Raw genomic sequence first — 19,730 nt, forward strand, 5'->3', positions numbered from 1 at the left:
CTTCTGGCAGGGTTAGGAGACCCGCAAGAGGAGACAAACAGATGTTAGGCAGAATCCAGTGCAGTTCCCTTAGGGAGCACTCCACCAGATTAGGACTACAGGTGAGAGCAATAAATCCCCTTTGGTATCCGACTGTACCACAAAGATTTAGTTGGTAGCTGTGACTGAGCAGTCAGACTTATCTCAAGAGGGAGATGAGCAGTATTCAGGGTTTACACAATAGGTCTACTGTACTATGGTACAAGGAAACACTGACCAAAGCTTTGTTTTAAAAAGTAGTTATATATTTATTTTATACACTTCTAATAAAACACATGTATTCACAGTCATCAAGCAAGTTAAATTTAGTCAAAGGAAAAATATACACACTCCCAAGTTGAATTGTAAACCAAGTGAACCAGAGTGAAAACTGAGCAAAATGGCACAGTGGGCTACATACAAGGGATCCTCTAACAATTCCTCACAAGGGAGGGAAAACACAAGTTATCTAGAAATAGTTTCTTATACACCCTAGCAACAGTTCCCATCAGTTTGTGAACCAATTCAGCAAGACAGTGCATCAGTATAGGCAATACTTAAAATGAAAACTGAGCAAAATGGCATTTCACAATGTTTAAGAATGGGAAGGAAAGGGTACTTAAAAGAAATAGGTGCACCAACACAGTTCTCAGTGAGAGTCAATCTAAAGAAAGCAGATCTAACAAATGTCACCAGAGTCAGTAGGCCTGTGCCAGAGTGAGTGGTACAGGGCAAGGGCCCAGGAGTAAAATGTTCTTGTAGCTGCAGTCAAGTCTTTGGTTAACGAATTTGAAAAGGTGGTTGAAGAAGTTGAAAAGACATTGTTAAGAGAGAGGGGCGGCCAACCCAACAGGTAGGTAAAAGGATTTAAAACACCTTTAGCACTACCGCAAAGAAAGGGCGGCCTGGCGGAACAATGTACCTTAAAATTAAGAAGTGGCTCCTGCGGTGGCGGTTGTTCCTGGTAGTTCCTGCAGTTCAGGTGATCCAGCAGAGGAAGAGAAGCTCTCGTCATGGAGGAAGGTTCGAGTTACTGCACTACCCAGGGATGAAACCAGCCGTGGTGCTGCCCGACGAAAAAAAGGTAAGCTCCTTTAAATCGCGGTCCGGGTGGACTGGTGCCAGGCTATCCAGCCTCAGAGTATAGCGTACGGGAGATTCGACCAAGGCAGGTCCGGGAAGGCGATTGGCAAACTGGTTGGCCCCACCAGCTCTAGGGAAGAAGGCTCTTGCAGGTGAAGATCTTCTCTCGTCGTGTGGAGAAAAGTGGTGACACGCTGCAGCAGGGCTTCACCGGTGGTTCAGTCGTTGCAGGTGTCTTTGGCTTCTCTCCTCTACGGCTTCTTAGTTCCAGTGGCGACGTCTTGCTCTTCCAGTCCTCAGGACCCTGCTTTTATGCAAAAAGATCCCCATTCATACAGCCTAGCTGTCACTCACACAGTGGAGTGGTCATCTTGGCGGGAGACCCTCCAGCCTATCAGGATAGAGTGCGACATGGGTTGCTGAGGCAACCCTGTCCAGGGGTCCTACACCCCCTCCCACACAATGGACCCTCCCTAGACTCAGTGGCGCCGAAAGGAGGGCTTCTCGGTAGAAGCCCGCCAAAAGGACAAACTAAGGATCCCCGACCTGGGTTAGGAGTTTAGAGAAAGACACGAGAAAGAAGTTATATTAAAGTTCTGGCAAATAAAACCTACTGGAGCAAAGTTAATATTAAAATGCACCGGCGGTATGTTAGAGGCTGTCAGAAAATGTTGTAGCCTCGAACAATGGGAAAATCCCATAGGGAAATATTCGCTGTCGAATATTTATGGTAGTAACCACTGCCACCAGCCAGAAACCTTTGAGAGAGGTACTGTAGGGTACACTCTCGAAAATAAACATAGGGGAACTACTATTAACCCCTTCCAGTACCTCCATAGTAAGATGGGTTGTGCTGGTTTAGTTCACAGAATTTGACTGGTAAAGTCAATGGGGACTTTACATGCCCTGGGAGACAGTAGTCAGTCCCAGGGTATGGAGTCTATGTTTGGGGGTCGCTACAACACACCTGTGTCACTGCACTGAGGGTGCTGTGTAACACATGTGAATAAAGATGGTACCTATGGGGTTGAAAAAGATCCCATAATCATTAAACACAAAAATAGCCTAGAACACACATAGCAAAAATGCCTAAGAGTGTGAAAAAGAGTCTCACTCTTAGCAGATAAAAAAAAAAAAAAAATTAAAATCCAGCAAAGCTGCTGGGAGACTCTACAGGTAAGGGAAATTAGCCATAAAATGAGAATTCTCCCTAACACCAGAGAGGTGGGCAGATGGTCAGACCCAGAATGTACGAGTACCATATTCTCCTTGCCCAATCTGGGGCAATCAAGGTCATGGTTGCTCGAAACCTCTTCAACCTCCCGAGAACCCAAGGAATTACGGGGATCGGAGGGAAGGTATAGTGGAGAGGGAAGGTCCAACTCACTAGCAATGCATCCCCTAGTGCGCAGTTCGCTGGGAATCAAGCAAAACTGTGTGCACTTCCTGATGGACTTCAGGGCAAACAGATCTACTGAGAGAAGACATCTTCCAGGACTTCCTGGCAAACTTCCCACTCGTACAAGACCGTGCTCTGCCTGCTCAGAGCATCCGCCAAGCTGTTCTCTGTCCCCGCCAGATGAACTGCTGAAACCGAGATCTGGTTCTCTAACGGCCAGAACCACAGCTGCATCACCTCTCTGCAGAGGGGGAGGGAGCGCACAGCACCTTGCTTGTTCAGATGGTGCATAGCCACCATATTGTCCGTCAAGATCAGGACATGCTTCCCGTTGAGAGACAGAGCGAAGGCTTTCAGGGCAAACCTGATGGCTCGCAACTCCAGACTGTTGATGTGCCACCTGGCTTCCATCACTGACTAAAGGCCGCTCACATGCAAGTCCTCGCAGTGAGCGCCCAAACCCTTCAGAGACGCATCCGTGACCAGTCGGGCCTGAGGCCATGGAGGCCAGAAGGGTTTCCCCACCAGTAAATTGCTGCTGTTGGCCCACCAAGACAGGTAGTTGACCACTGACCTGGAAACCCAGAGGAGGTCCTTGAGGGTTCTGAGGAACTGGGATGACTGAGCTCGTAGGAGCCATTGTAAAGGTCTCCTTCGCAGCCTGGCCTCTGGCACTAGAAAAATACAGGAGGCCATGAGGCCTAAGAGACAGAGGAAGGAAGCCGCTGGTAAGTTGCTGTGGTTCTAGAACAGACTCACCATTTGCGTAATGCTGATTACTCTCTCCTCGGGTGGGAAGGCTTTCCCTACCAGAGTGTCCAGGACATTGGAGCCTTTGGACTGGTGTCATGTGGGACTTCTGTAAGTTCAGGGAGATGCCCAGCCTGTGGAGTGGTGAACAGGTGCCCTCCTGGTGGGACAAAACCTGCTCTGCCGACTTCCCTCGGATCAGCCAGTCCAAGTATGGGAATACGTAGACACCAGATCTTCTGAGGTGAGCCGTGACTACTGCCATGAGCTTAGTGAAGACCCTTGGAGTGGAGGTCAACCCAAAGGCAAGCACCTTGAACGGATAGTGCTAGTCCCCTATGAGAAACCTCAGGGACTTCTTGTGCTTTTGATGTCTCGGCACATGGAAGTAAGCGTTCTGAAGATCTATGGAAACCAGCCAGTCCTGCAACTTGAGAGCGTGAAGAATCTCTCTCAACGTCACTGCCCTGAATCTGTCTTTCCTCAGGAACTTGTTCAAGGCCCTGAAGTCCAAGATGGGACGGAGACCAACTCCTCCCTTCTTGGGTATCAAGAAATACCGGGAATATCAGCCCGACCCCCCTGCTCGGGCGGTACCTCATCCAATGCACCCTTCAACAAAAGGGCTTGAAGTTCTTCCTGGATCTCCTGTTCCGGTTGGCATGTGATGGGCGTCTGCACAGAGGTTTCCTTAAGAAGGTCGGACAACCCCACTGTATGAGCTCCGGGGCCCAGGCATCGGAGGTAATATCTCGCCATTGGGGCCAATGCTCGGACAGCCGTCCACCAACCGGAGAGTTGTGGGAGGGGAAAATCAAAGCTGCTTTGAGGACGGAGACGCCCCCGCCGCTGCTGCCTGATGGCTTCTGGAAGCCCCTCTGCCCCTTCCGGAGCACAAGAAACACTTCTGCCCCTGCCTGACTTGCGGGAGCTGCGCCTTCCTGCCATAAGGAACGCACCATCTGTAGCCCCTGCCTCTAGAGGCAAAGCTGAAGGCAGGTTTGGCCAGCTGCGCAGCTTGGCCCAGCAATTTTGTGGCAAGCATGGACTCCTTGAACTTCTCCAGGGAGTCATCGGATTTTGGACCGAACATGAATTCCTCATCAAAGGGCATGTCCAGCAACCTATTCTGGACATTTGGGAAAAACCCTGAGGAGCGCAGGTAGGCTTATCTTTTAAGTACCACGGCTGACCCCATGGACAGACCAATCCAATCCGCCACGTCCAGGCCTGTTTACAGCGACTGTCTGGCCACCTCCTTCCCATCGTCCACTAGCTGTATAAAGCCATCTTGCAGCTCCCCTTCAGGGATGTACTGGGCTGCTTGTACAATCACCTTCCAAAGGCCAAAGGAATATTTAGCAAACCCATATGAAACATTACTAACCTTCAAGGCCATGCTGCCAGAAGTCAAAATCTTTTTCGCAACAGCATCCAGCCTCTTGTCCTCCCTGTCAGGAGGCAGATACAATGTGGATGAAGCTGTCCTGGTAGAAACCGTTGCCACCTGAACTAGTCCCTCCGGGGACGGGTGAGAGGACAAAAAGGACGGGTCCCTTCTTGCCGGCCTGAACGGGTTAGTGAACATGGAGTTGACTGGGGAATAGAGCAGAGCCGTAGCCACAAGGAGGCGACTGGGTCGGCTACAGCCGGATTTAGTGGCATATGTTTCTCCATAGTGGGACCTTCGTCAAAGATACCCTTTTGGTGCCTTGGTCTGGTACTGCAGAAACATTCAGCCCAAGAGTGTCGACCACTCCGTCTACCAGGGCCCTGAATTTGGCATGGGAATGAGTGCATGGCTGAGCCTACTGGAACTCAACATCCTGGGATGTAGCTAGCCCACTGGCATTATGGAGACCTTGTGCCAAAGCCAGGAGGCCTGCCTATTTATCAAAATGCTCTACTCCACCAGACCCTGAATATATTGGGTGGTCGTCGCCCTGATCGTCTCCGTCGCCAAATATTTGCACCATGGAGCCGATGAATTTGGTCCAGGAAAGCAGGAAGAGAGAATGATCGTCGATAGTCAGTGTCGAGGGCTTATCCTTCGACGTCGAAGAGGTGGCTGTCGGACGAACTTTGGGCGCCGAGGGCGCGTCGATGGATCGAGCCCCGAGGCACATGGGAAGGAAGGTTCTGGCTTCGAAGGCTTAACTGCCTTCTTCGGTGCCGAGCCCAATGGCTATCCTGATGCCGATGGCATTGGTATCAGTGCTTGCATGGGGTCTGGGCTACCAAGCAGCGCTGAAGCCACAGGGGCCTGCTGTTTTGGGGGTAGAACCCCATCCACAGCCACATTTTCAAACATCTCAAGCATCTGCAACTTGAAGTCCTCCCATTCTTGACGAGTAGTTGGCCCCGCTGATGATTTACCGAAATTCTGACGAGGAGCCAGAGTCGTGTCGGTGTCGCCTCTTCCTTTTACGAGAGGACGATGAAGAGGAATGGCTCTGTGAGTGGGAATGCTTCTTTGTCTTGTGTCGATGTCTACTGTCCTTCTCGGTGGTAGGCCCCTAAGTTTTCGACCTCGGAGGACTGACGTTTCGACCGTGCAGATGATTTTGACAGCAGTCGGTCCACCGTGAGCTTGGCCTCCTTTTGCCCGCTGATAGTACAATTTCCTATAGGCCTCACCCGACTTTTTGTCCACTAAAGAAACGATAAATCAGGCTGGTGTGCGCCGACATTATGTGATAATCCTATGACTGGCGCTATTGACCTGGCTGACTTGCTTTTGCGACACTAAATCATATCTCCCGCCCCTAAGCCTGACATTATGAAAGTATTCATATTCCCCGCCTCTCTCCGTGACGTTACAGGGTGCGTCATCAAACGCGCCCAGTCGTCTCCAGTCTTAGGCGACTTTACACAGAACCCGGAAGACAACACACATTATGTCACAACAGAGCGCGCCACAATTCGGAATATGAAACTGTGATTTAAAAGCAAACATCAAGATTGTAAATTTTGTAAAGTACATTTATTTGACATCAAATGTTTAGAGAATATTCAGCGATTTGCATTTGTCTTTGTTGTCGATCCGCAAAAGTTTATTTTGAGCCACGCGCTGTTCCTTTGCGGTAGATAGGCTGTTGATTTATGATAAAAGCAGTAAATGGTCGCACTGATAATCGGAAGGTTTCTCCAACAACGAGGCATTAGACCACCATAATGGTTGGTATATTGCTTCTAGCCGCTAGTACTGCGTAAGGGCATATTGGTCCTTGGCGATTGTCCCATAAAATGGTGAGGGTCATGAAGTTGCTTACATGGAGCTGCACCTGGCAGTTGAAAAATCCATCCGCTGGAGTCTGAAAATCGCGACATTGGCAAAATGGGGCAACATAACAGTTTTAAAAAACATAAATTAGTCTCACCAGCCGATCTTTATTAAAAATATTCATTTTATTTATTAGGGCGTGAAACTATTTGCTAGCGAAGATAGTGCAATGGAGTATGTTAATAATAAAATAATAATATTTTCGCATTTATATAGCGCTAAGAACCGTCAGGTATCTCAGCGCTGCTTATTATTACCCACGGTGTGTGGTGCTCATTTATAGACCACGGAAGGATGAAAGGCTGAGTTTGGCCGTGCCCGGATTCGAACCTGCGTTAGCAAGCTGTGCACGGATGTCAAAGCGAGCGCTCTACTCGCTGTGCCACTTGACCGGCTACAGTGAATATAATATACAAAAGTGGTTTCGTTTCAGAAATGTCATCTTTATCGTGTCTTACGTTTTTGCTACACTTCTTCAAAAGAAGTCTTTCAGCACAATCTCCGTCTGTCAGGGTAAAAAAAAAAATAGAACCTTATACTGGGAGTCGTGGGCCTCTCCGGGCCGCGAGAAAAAAATGGAAGCAGCTGACCTTCACTGTGAACGAGCATAAATGCTTACTTTGCAACATTCTGTGTAAAGCCATCTGTAAGAATTTGCTGTTTACACTACATCTTTGTATATTGTTTGCGTGCTAATAAAAAAAGTTTATTTAAGGGACGTTATGGTTCCAAGTAAAGCCGAAAAACCCCTGAAATTCGCTGTTATGGTAAGCTAAGCAACCATAATTCGCGCCACCACCGTGCACTGCTAAGACTAACACCCAGGACATCAAAGATGACATCGCAAATGTCATTGATGACATCACTGATGACATCACATGTGCATTTACTTCATGAAATTTGTGTACTAGGGATTTTTATTATAATGTTGCGAAAAAAAAGTGTCAAGGATCATTACAATAAATAGTATACCGTAATTAGTGCTTTGAACGATGCATTGATATAAATAGCATTGTATTATGGGGTTCTATCTAGTATACTGAGCTACTAATGGAGAAACATAGCATTGTGTGCAGCATACAAGATGAAAGTATAATATTTGTAATGTTAATATGTTGAATAATGAAATGATAATTGTCCTGACATGTTCGAAAGTAAACAAAATGGGGGTGTTCTGAGGATGTTCTTCGTATTGTGTGACTGCTTAGCATTCCAATGAGGGAATGGCACAGAGAGTAAAGAGAGTAAAGTGGAAATGGTAGAAGGGGTGTCGAAGAGTTACGCGGTCCGCGGACACCGCGGCTGTCCGTGGACAGGGTGTGCTACATCCGGGCGTTTCCAGCAAATCCAACATGAAAAGAAGACTGTACGGATTAGCCAATCAGATGTCGAGGTTGTGGATTTGTGTTGAAAGAGACTGTGTGTGGTGAAGATGGCAGAAGTAGAGAAAGTCAGGAAGTTGGTGCTTGGAGATATGTTTGTGCATGGTTTACAACAGTACGCTCGATTCAGGCATGTTGAAAAGAACTTTGATGTGAAAGTAGTGGAGGTGGTGTGGAGCACTGTGCCTGATTGCAATGTACAGGGAATTGTACAAGTTTGTGAGGATATGGCCACGATGAACAGTCCGCATGTGGTAGTTTTGCACTATGGTGCTTTCCATTTGGGCAACGTCAGTGCCCCTACTTTGTTGGCTGATTTGGAACGCTTGGTTCAAGCCGTAATAAAGATCCTTCCAAATGCGAAAGTAATTTTTTCTGGATTACTACCTAGGGCAATATGGGACAATAGTTCCGTTTTTTGTCCTCAGCAAAACATTGCTAGGTGTGTCATCAACCGAGGCATGTGTGCCTTCATGCTTAGAGCTGGTATGTTCTTCTGTAATAATGAGAATATTGATGCCAGTAATACTGTTAATTTTAAAGAAGATGGCATCTCTATCTTTTACGGGAAATGCCTTTCTATTTTGGAATGTAAGGGTTGCTTTGGAGAAGGTTATGTGAAGATTTTAGGAGTAAAGTAAGAAAAAAAAACAAGAAAAAAATACAAAATAACAGGTGTCTCAAGCATCTGTAAAAAAAAAAACAAAAAAAAAACGGCTTTTTTCAGAGCCAACTTCAAAGGGGAAATGGGGCACACTATTTAAATTTACATTCACCACTCTCAGATTCTCGATATGTCCACGGACATGGCGGTAGTCCGCGGACATCAAAATCACTACGTGGGGGTTCAGTATGTTCTATGTTACATGTATATGAAGTCAGGGACGTTATGGTTAAGTTATGCTGCTAAAAACCTATGAAATTCAGTGAAAAAACTTTGTCAAAGGGACGTTCTGGTTCCAAGTAGAACCGAAAAACCCTTGAAATTCACCAGTTATGGTAAGCTAAGCACCCATAACTCGCGCCACCACCGTGCACTGCTAAGACTAACACCCAGGACATCAAAGATGACATCACAAATGCCACTGATGACATTACATGTCTGGCTCACTCTTTTTTCTTTTGCTGACATATCTAGGCCACATGGCTTTCTTCAGTAACAGTCATAAACTAAACATTTTATTTTATTTGTAGACATATCCTTCAAGTAGGTTTTTACAGTAATTCCCTTAGAGTCCAGTCACATCATATGAAACATATACATATGGGAAGACACAAGCTTGAAAGACAGCAATCCTTTTTGTACATAAAGATAATCAATAGACTTATGAGCACTTTCTGATTGTTCTGTTTTTTATGGCTGTACTTTCCCTGTATATGGTCATATTTGTATACATTGTACTCACACTACTTTCCTTAGGGTCCAATCACATCAAGTGATACATATACCTAGGGTAAATAGCAGCTTTGAAACAGAGAAATCATTTATTTGCATGAAAATCAGTTAAATTATGAATTGTTTCTGCTACTACTTGTGCTTTTTTTTGCTAACTTCACTTTCCCTGTATATACCCATATTGGTATGTGTTCTTGTGTCTTTGTGTTTTGTCTATAGTAATGCAATTACGTAATTCATGTGTTTTATTAGCTACTTATTACATATTTCACAGTAAACAAAAATCTATTAAGAAAACAATTATTTCATTATTCAACATATTAACATTAAGAATATTATACCTTCATCTTGTACACTGCACACAATGTTATGTTTCTGTATGAGTAGCTTAGTATACTAGATAGAACCCCATAATAGAATGCTATTTATATCAATGCATCGTTCAATGAACTAATTAGGGTATGATATTTATTGCAATGATCCTTGAGACTTGTTTCGCAACATTATAATAAGACTCACTTGTACACATATTTCATGAAAAGTACATACACGTGATGTCATCAGTGATGTCATCAATGACATTTGTGATGTCATCTTTGATGTCCTGGGTGTTAGTCTTAGCAGTGCACGGTGGTGGCACGAGTTATGGTTGCTTAGCTTACCATAACTGGCGAATTTCAAGGGTTTTTCAGTTTTACTTGGAACCATAACGTCCCTTTGACAACGTTTTTTCACTGAATTTCATAGGTTTTTAGCAGCGCAACTTAACCATAATGTCCCTTTAACAAAGTTTTTTCACTGAATTTGAAAGGTTTTTAGCAGCACAACTTAACCATAACGTCCCTTTAACAAAGTTTTTTCACTGAATATATATATCAAGCCCTGTGAAGAATTTTCAGAGGAGCAGAGCTGGATGAGGATATCTACCTCATGAGGAATCTGCGGGAGAAAGGAAATCCATTGAACTTGTTTTACAGCTTGTCCTATATAAATCAAGAATAAATCAAAGTAATACATTTAGAAAAACATGCAAAGTACCTTCACTTCCATTGCTGCCGAAAATTGAAACATTTTGTTGCTTGTTTTCGTCCGATTGATTTTCATCTTTCTACGGAAAACAAAATAAACACGATTTTAAAAAAGGCAGTTTTGTTTTTGTTACAGTGCGCAAATATAATATAGTTAGGTCTTCTTTGTAAATTAACCCTAAGGAACAGAAAAATGTTTCTTTAAAAATGAACAACTTTGTAAAATGGCAATTTGGGAGATAGCGTTTGCTCTTTGGGCTCAAAAAGTGGACTACAGTTAAAAAAAAAAAATACTTAGCAAGTATTACATTCAGATGACCATAATGACGGAGGTTCGTATACTCCACTCGAATGATCAATTGCTCATAATGATCAAGGCTATAGTAATCCTGACTAATAGCCAAAATCAGGATTTGATATACCTTGGACTCTCACGAAATACATTAAAAAGAAATCCCACCACTCACCAACTTCTTAAATGATTGCAGTTTCATATGAACCCAAGAACCCAGCCAAGTTCGGGGGACTCCGGGTGCCTCTGAATTGGAAGAGAGCACACCACAAAACTTTCAGAGCCACAAAGTATTAAGCAAGGAGGAGACACCCTTCCACACCCAAATATTGATGGTGGGTCCCCCCCCTGGGACCTTACAGGGGAAGCAAATCCGAGAATGCTTTGCCAAGGGTGGGAAAAGAGGGGCCAGTCATGCTAAGGCAGCACGAATAAGAACCCGCCCCCTTGGAAAAGAGGTGGAGACCACGAATCAGAGAATTAACGATAGCCTAAGCGCAACCGATCGAGGTGAGTACCAAAGGGATACCAGCAGTGGTGCTCCACTCCGGAGCAGTAAGTGAGAACATTCCTCTCCTCCCGCATAGGGAACATAAACAAGTAATTAACGGAATCGAAGGGTGCAGTGTCGGGAGACATCAAAGCATTGATGCAATCTGCAGAGACCCAAAAAGGCAGTCAACTACAAGCGACGGCCGAAATACACTCCCCTCCATCGGAGGGTCCGTATGAGCCTAATGACCCGCCGATCCGAATGTCGGATCTGCTAGCAATGCTGCAGGAGCTGAAAAAGGACATCAAGGAAAGCGCATCCGACTTAGCTAAGTCCATCACGGACCTTAACAAAGTGGTCATGGCGGTAGAGAGAAGGGTCGATGAGGTGGAGACCACATTGGCCGAACAAGGGCAAGAGCAAGACGAACTAGCAAAACGGGTGCAAGAACTTGAACAGATGGAGCAGGTCCAGAGCAAACAGGAGGATGGCGAGAACAGATCTAGGAGAAATAATATACGGATCCGGGGGATCCCAAAGTCTGTGGCGGATTCCGACCTACAACAATATGCGATACATCTGTTTCGACAAATCCTGGACATTGGGGACTACAGACATTGTACTAGATCGGACGCACAGGGTCTACTCCACATTCCAGCTTAACAAAAACCTGTCCCCAGACATACTAACCCAGATACACTTATTCCAGCTGAAAGAGGACATCATGCAGGGTGCTCGGAAGAAGGAACCTATAAACCTCCGGTCCACACCCATCCAACTATATCAAGATCGAGCGCAAGCTACCCTCCTTAAGAGGAATGATCTGAGGGTTGCAACAGATTGGCTGCGGACCAGGGGTGTGCATTACCGATGGTCATATCCGACCGGGCTCCGCTTTGAATGGAAGGGTCAGCGGGACACGATCATGAAAGAAGAGGAAGGAACAAGTCACTTAACTGTAACTGTTGTTCTCCAGCATGGGTCTGGCATGGATTCACATGCTCATGAATATTCCCCGTCGTCAGGCTGGGAATCCTCGTAAAGAAAAGAATCAGTTTCAGTTTAGTTTCTGAGCTGTCTTTCTACTAATAACCAAACACTTGTCTCTGGGTCATACTGCCCCCAGCCAATGACTGCCCTCTACCTAAGCCCCTCCTCTGGCAGCCATCTTCAGATTTGGTAGCACGTTAAGTGGCAGTAGGACCAAGAGAGGAGCTGCAGAGAGGTTGGAGGGAGGGTTTGCATGTGAATCCATGCCAGACCCATGCTGGAGAACAACAGTTACAGGTAAGTAACTTGTTCCTTCTCTAGCATGGGGTCTGGCATGGATTCACATGCTCATGAATACAAGAATACATAGCAGTACACACATGCACAACCACGGGAGGTGGCAAGACTCAACATTAAGCATCTCTTACCACCTCACCAGGCTCACCTTCAAGCAAACAGGTTGCGCAGCACTGCCTGGCCGACGCTGGACTCCTCCCCGGAATCCCGGTCGATGCAGTAGAATCTCGTGAAGGTGTGTGTCGACCTCCACGTAGCAGCCCTGCAGATATCCAGCAGGGGCACACCAGACAGGAACGCCGTAGTAGCAGCAATCGCTCTGGTTGAAAGGGCTATCGGACGGCCGGGCAACGGTCGGTTTGCCAACCGGTGACAGTGCATGATGCAGCTGGAGAGCCATCTGGAAATGGAAGCCTTCGAGAGGGCCTTCCCTTGGTTCATAGGGCCAAAGTTCACAAACAACTGTGATGTCTTCCGAAAACTCTTCGTGCGGTCCACGTAGAACTTCAGCGCTCTAGCCACATCCAGCGAGTGCAAAGTCCTCTCAGCCGGCGACGAAGGCGATGGGAAGAAAACGGGTAACACCAAGGGCTCGTTGAGATGGAAGTCCGATGGCACCTTGGGCATGAAGGAGGGGTGTGTCCTCAGTACTAACCTCATCTCGTGGAATGCCAGATATGGAGATTTACAGGAGAGGGCCTGAATCTCTCCAACTTGTCGTGCTGAGGTGAAACGCCGTCTTCCACGATAGGAATTTCAATGGTGCCGAATGCAGGGGCTCGAATGGCAGAACCATGAGCCTGGTCAGCACCACGTTAAGCTCCCAAGCCGGGGCCGGAGCCTTCACTGGCGGGAACGAGCGGAACAGTCCTTTCATGAACGTCTTCACCAGGCGATGAGACCACAGCGACGACAGCCCCCAAGTTCTGGTGCAGCGGGAGATCGCCGCCAGATGGATTTTGATGGAGGCATGAGCCAGCCCCGCCTTGGCCAGCGACAGCAAGTACGGTAGCACTTGCGGGGCTCTAATCCGCAGAGGGTTGATCTTCTGTACACGGCACCAGACAGAGAACCTCTCATTTATGCCCATAGCACTTAAGAGTCGAGGACGCCCTGGCCTTTGCAAGCACCTCCTTGCAGTCCGCCAGTATATCGTACCCTCCGAACTCTAGTGCTGCAGGAGCCAGGCCTGCAGGTTTAGCAATCCTGGTTTGTGATGTAGGATGGCGCCTCCTTCCCTGGCGAGAAGATCTGCATCCGTCGGCAGTTTGACTGGTGGGGGGGAGGGCTGACCTGTCCAGAAGGTCCGGGAACCAAATCTGCCTCGCCCACGCCGGTGCGACGAGGATCATCCTGCACCAGGACCGTCTGAGTTGACTGATGAGTCGCAGCAGCAATGGCGACGGGGGGGGGGGGACGCATACAGGAACAGGCCGTCCCAAGGGAATGAGAATGCATGGCCCATGCTCCCCGGATGGGGAAACCTGCTAGCGAACCTCCGGCACTTGGTGTTCGTCGCTGTCACGAATAGATCGATCTGGGGATTGCCCCATCGTCGGAATAGGAGATCCACTTGCTCCTGCCGGAGCTCCCACTCGTGGCAAGAGTGCAGCTCCCTGCTGAGCGAGTCGGCGATGGTGTTCTTTATTCCTGCCAGATGGAAGGGTACGAGGAACATCCCTTGGGCAACGGCCCAGTGCCACAGATCCTGCGCTTCCTTGGATAGGGCTGGGGATCTGGGATCTGGTGCCCCCCTGCTTCCGGATGTAGAACATTGTGGTGGTGTTGTCAGTGAAGACCCTTACCACCTTGCCCTTGAGGGACGGAAGGAAATGCCTGAGGGCCCAGAACACGGCCCGGAGCTCCAGGACGTTGATGTGCAGGGACCTCTCCTCCGGGAGCCAAAGGCCACTTGCGTGGAGATCTCCGGTGTGCGCTCCCCATCCCTCCAGGGAGGCGTCCATCTTCACAGTTTCTTGATGCGCTGGGGTCTGGATGTCCATGCCTGCCATGAAATGCGTGCGGATTCCACACCACCAGTCTCGTTGAGGGAGATCTGGTCTTCGAAGCTGCCCGCCACTTGCATCCAATGGGCGTCGAGGAACTCCTACAGTGGCCGAATACGTAACCTGCATAGACGCACGAGGTAGATGCACAATGACATCAGGCTGAGCAGGGACTTGATTGACCTCACGCTGGCCACTTTCACGGTCAACAGCCGTTGTATCTTACCCAGGATGGCCTTCGTCCTCTCCTCTGACGGTGAAGCCAACCGCGCCACTGTGTTGAGTCTGGCTCCCAAGAACAGGGCGTCCAGCGACGGTACCAAGTGGGACTTCGCAAAGTTGATCGAGAATCCCAGATCCGTGAGCAGGCGAATTCCCTTGATTTTGCTCAGATGAGCCATCGTCCAGGTAGGGGTATACGTGGATCCCCTGCAGGCGCAGCCGCACCGCCACCGGTACCAGGCACTTGTTGAAGGCCCTCAGCGCCGACTTCAACCTGAACGGCAGGGCCTTGAACTGGTAGTGCCGCCCTTGGACCACGAATCGTAGGAACTTTCGATGTCCTTTGTGTATGGGGATGTGGAAGTAGGCATCCTCCAAGTCCAGCGACGACAGGAAGTCGCCCTCCTCCAGTTGTCCCAGCACGTGCTGAAGGGTGACCATCCGGAACTTCTGGGATTTGATGTCTTTGTTGAGTCAGCGAAGGTCTAGGATGGGCCGCCAGCCGCTGGTCTTCTTTCGGACGAGCAAGTACAGCGAGTATACTCCGGAGCCCCTGAGCCTCTTCGGGACAGGTTCCATCGCGCCCTTTTTTAGCATTGCTCATACCTCCAGAAGCAGCTGTGGCACGTGGTTTTCCTTCCTGGCCACAGGTGGTAGAAGGGACACTTTCTTTGGAACTCCAGAGTGTGCCCGTGGGCCAGGGCATCCAGCACCCAATGGTCGGTGGAGATGGACTCCCACACGCTGACGAAATTCGCCAGCCGGCCTCCCACCGGGGTGCTCGGGTGGGGGCCCGACATCACGCCCGGTTACGTCTTGCTTCGCTGAGGCCTTGCCACCTTGGCCTCCCTGGCGACGACAATGGTGTCCTACGGCCTTGCTGCGGCCTCTGTAGGCTTCCTGCGACGAGGAGCGGGCCGCCTGGCGGTACGGCGCGAAACCGCCACTGAATCCTCTGGAGCCACCTTGAAACTTGCCTCCGGAGGTCCGAAAGGATGGCCATCGTTGATGGAGAGAACCCAAGGCCCGGGCCGTCTCGAAGTCCGCCTTGATGGCCTGCAGTGACTCGTCCACCGCCTTGCTGAACAGATTGTTCCCGTCGAAGGGCATGTCAAGTACCATGGTCTGCACGTCCTGACGGAAATCGGTGGCATTCAGCCAACCGCGCCAGAGAAGGCAAATGCTGTTGCCCATCTGGCGAAAGCCGGTATCGGCGATGTCCGTGGCCACCGTGATGGCGTGGTCCAAAGCCACCTCGCCTTCCTGCAGGATTTCAAGGGCTTCCACCCTCTTGTCTGGGAGGAAGTCCAGGAGGGGAGCGATCTTGAACCACAGCTCCCTGTCGTAGCGTGCCACGATCGCGAGGGCATTGGCCGCCTTGATGGTCGTCGCTGCCGACGAGATGACCCGTCGTCCCATGGCGTCCATCTTCTTCCCCTCATCGTCCGGTGGGGAAGGGGAAGTGGAAGTTGATGCCGTCGCCCCTGCCGATTTCATCTTGGCCGCCGCAGAGACCACCGAATCCGGGGATGGCTGCGCTCTGAGGCACATAGGGGCGGAGTCTGGGACCCAGTACTACTTCTCGTACTGGTCCCTCTTCGCAGGAGCCGTGGATGGGTTCTTCCGCAGTGACAGTCCTTCGTCCCAGATGTCATTCAGTAACAGGACTGAGAGGACGGTCTTCCTCTTGGCCTCCCGTCGTTGGTCTTCTGCTCTTCGGGGCATAGCTGGAAAAGCTCAGAGGCCCTGGCGATCATGGCGGGAAAGGAGCCAATTTCATCGGGGGGTATGGGAGAAGCCCAGGCGGGAGGCGACGGGAGATCCATTCAGTCCCCGTCGTCGCCCTTTCCATCCCCGTCTCCGTCTCGTCCCTCGGAGGAAGGGATGGGGGTGAAGGCTGGAAGGGAGGGGGGAGGATGGACTCGCCTCCGCTTGCTCAGTGGGCTCCCAGACAGTCCAGGCGCCGCTGGATCGTCCGCTGGGGGCAAGGGCAACCTTGTCCTCTTCTCCGTGCACAGGGTCTGCAAAGCCATCAAGATTGCTCCTGAATTGTCCTGTGGCGTAGGCATCGGATGCAACGGGAGTGACGGCTGGGGCGCGGCGTCCTCCGTTTCCTCCACGGCCCGCGTCTCCTCGTCGGCCCCACCGTTGCTCGCTACGTCCTTCTCATCGGGATCCCTCCCGTAGGACCTCACTTCCTCAAACTTCTTGTCCAGGATCTTTTTGACGCCAGCCAGCTCATCCTCAGAGGTGGTATCTGTGTCCGTTAGGGCTATCGTGCCCCCCCTCTTTCTCGTCCCGGGGTTTCACAGGGGTCTTCTTGATAGGCTGGAAAGATGTTTCCCTCCGGGGTGGCAGGGAAACTAGGCCTGGAAGTCCTCTCCACTGGGGTAGCCTCCGGAGGCTTTGCAAGGGCCGCCACGACTCCTTCAATCAAGGCCTTCGCCGGGTGAATCAGGGCCTTCAGGACCTTCGGTGCATCTGAGGACTTCACCTTAGGGGGAGGGTCACCGCCTCGCCCCCCCCCCCCACCTTGGCTTTCTACGTCGGGATCGACCGGGGCTTCTCCTGAAGCTTACCCGGGTTCTCAGACTTCCTTTCCCCCGAGCCAGAGCGTTGGCTCGTGGAAGATGGCACCGGTGACATTGCGCCCTGGCTAGCAGCGGAGAAGCCCAAACCAACAGTGCTCCCGGTGTCCGCAGACTTGCGGTGCTTTGCCTTTTGTTGGGCCCCCGTCGCTGGAGCGCCCTCAAAGGTCTTAGAAGACCGCTCAGACTTCTTTTCACCTGCTGCTGTGCTTTTCCCCTCCAGCCAGTTGGTGAGCCGAGTACGACGGGCCTTCATCGTCCGGATGGACATGTTCTTACAGAACGCACAGTCCTCCTCCATGTGTAACTTGTCGGCGTGAAGGCAGTAGAGGCACTGGGAGTGCTCATCTTCCTTGAAGACATTCTGTAATCCACATCCTGGCCAGTTCCTGAACAGTTTGGTTCTAGTAGGCGTCAAATCTCCTTTGTCCTGGGCCATGTCCGAATCGGGGCAGGCCTCAAAGGTCTTCTGGAATCCGCCAAGAAGTGTAATTCGACGAATATCCACCGTTGAGGGACGTATAAAATTCCGAAACGGGTCCCCGTTGATCGGAAGAATCATCGGTGGAGCTTGAGGCTCAAATTGACCGAAAAAAATAACAGTAAACTCTTCGAAAAAACGCAATACACAGTAAAAGCTCGAGAGCTAAGCACGAGGACTCCCAACACTTGAACGTGCGGTAAAAATCTGAAGAAGGGTGCCAGAGGAGGGGCTTAGGTAGAGGGCAGTCTTTGGCTGGGGGCAGTATGACCCAGAGACCAGTGATTGGTTATTAGTAGAAAGACAGTTCAGAAACTAAACTGAAACTGATTTTTTTTCTTTATCGAGGATTCCCAGCCTGACGACGGGGAATATTCATGAGCATGTGAATCCATTCCAGACCCCATGCTGGAGAAATGGAGGATCTCATGAGGGGGGAAGAAGGCAGTGAAGGCAATGGCAAAGAAAATACCCCATCTGGAAACAAGGAGAGCGAAGGCAGACTGGAGAAGGAACAATGGAAACCTGCGCGTCCCCGTCCGAGGTGCCGCAACTAAGAACCCAAAGCCACGGATCCCACATGAACAAACTCTACAGCACAGACGGGATCAGCTTGAGACCTGAAGGCCAGCAACCGAAAGACATGTCCTGTACTTTTTGCGGAAACCGCCATGGTGGAGGGTAAATATATGGCAATGTCAATGGGAGGGATGGAGGGAGGGAGGGAGGGAAAGAAGGGAGGGGGAGGCCAGATCCCACATTTTTGGGGGGAGAATGAAACCGGTGATGCTCGGTGGCATAACCATGGGGAGAGTGTCACACTCACCTGTGTCTCTGCAGGAGCGATGGATGAGCCTCCCTTGACCCCCAAGTTCTCCCTTCCCTGTTTCACCTGGAGGGAATACCTTGATTTTTAGTAGGGTGTGCACTCCATCCTGCATCCGCAGGGGCGCGATTCACTCATATGAATGATGCCAATGTCTATTGGCTGAGTTCTGATGCCACACGCTGTTCTATGCCTTCACAGCGAGGCTGAGTGTTCAAGGCGCCAGTTTCTTCACTGGCTAGAAATTCCTTTCCACAAGTGAACGTTGCGCGGAGGATGTGGAGTGTCCAAAATTGTACGTATTGTCTTTGTTTGCCAAGGTATTTTGTGGGTGAGTAGCGCTGCGTGTAGAAGTCAGCCGCTGGTAGATATGCGCAGCGTCTTAGCTTCGAGCGCGCCTGGTATTGTCTCTCCTTTCCTTTGCAGGAGTGGATTATGTGGTATTAGCGCCTCGAGTCTGGGTTCAGCGCTACTGGGGACTTGGTGGTCCGGTAAGTATGCACGGAGGTTTTGGTAAGTATGCACCGCATTATTAGAGCGAGCGCAGTGAAAGCAGTCTCTGCGTTATTGGAGCGAGCGCAATGATTAATAACTCTTCTTTCTTTTGCAGGGCTTGCTTTGAGCGCTGGATTCCAGCGTCGCGTGAAGATACGGTGAGAATGCGCAGCGTTGCTGAAGTGCGCGTGCTAACCCCGTTCTTCTTTGTGCTTACAGATGCCAGTGTTGAAGTCCCCTCTTGACCGGAGTAAGCTGCAGCGTGGAGAAAGCACGGAGGTTCATCCGGAGCAGGTAAGCAGAAGCAGGAGGATCTGGAGCAGGTAAGCAGAAGTAGGAGGATCCGGAGCAGGTAAGCAGAAGTAGGAGGATCCGGAGCAGGTAAGCAGAGCAGGATGATCCAGAGGAGGTAAGCAGAAGCTGGCTGATCCAGAGCACGGCAAGTGTGTTGATGATGCAGCACACAGTAAGCAACATGAAGCACTGGAAGAATCTTGGGTGTGGTTATATAGCCAGCCACACCCGAACACTAGAGAGCTCATGAATTGTCACGCACTTCCCGTTTGGCAACAGGAAGTGGTAACCAGGAAGTTACTACAAACACTAGGAAGGAATTAAAAATAAGGTATCTGCTATGGTTTTTTTGTGTGCCTATGCAAGGCCTGCCAAGCCTCCCCCAGCTTGCCCCAACTACCTGCCTG

At 49.8% G+C, this 19,730-nt stretch overlaps 1 protein-coding gene across 5 annotated transcripts in view; it reads right to left on the bottom strand.

Moving 5' to 3' along the window:
* Positions 1 to 19,730, bottom strand: part of BDP1 (BDP1 general transcription factor IIIB subunit) — a 2,223,165-nt gene that overhangs the window by 272,650 nt on the left and 1,930,785 nt on the right. For all 5 annotated transcript variants that reach the window (XM_069627521.1, XM_069627519.1, XM_069627520.1 and 2 more), the window contains one exon: positions 10,350 to 10,419. In XM_069627521.1, the coding sequence (XP_069483622.1) occupies positions 10,350 to 10,419 (70 nt within the window). The remainder of the gene's footprint in view (positions 1 to 10,349; positions 10,420 to 19,730) is intronic.

The sequence above is a fragment of the Ambystoma mexicanum genome, chromosome 6p, assembly GCF_040938575.1.
Source record: "Ambystoma mexicanum isolate Mex_15411 chromosome 6p, UKY_AmexF1_1, whole genome shotgun sequence".
Lineage (NCBI taxonomy): Eukaryota > Metazoa > Chordata > Amphibia > Caudata > Ambystomatidae > Ambystoma > Ambystoma mexicanum.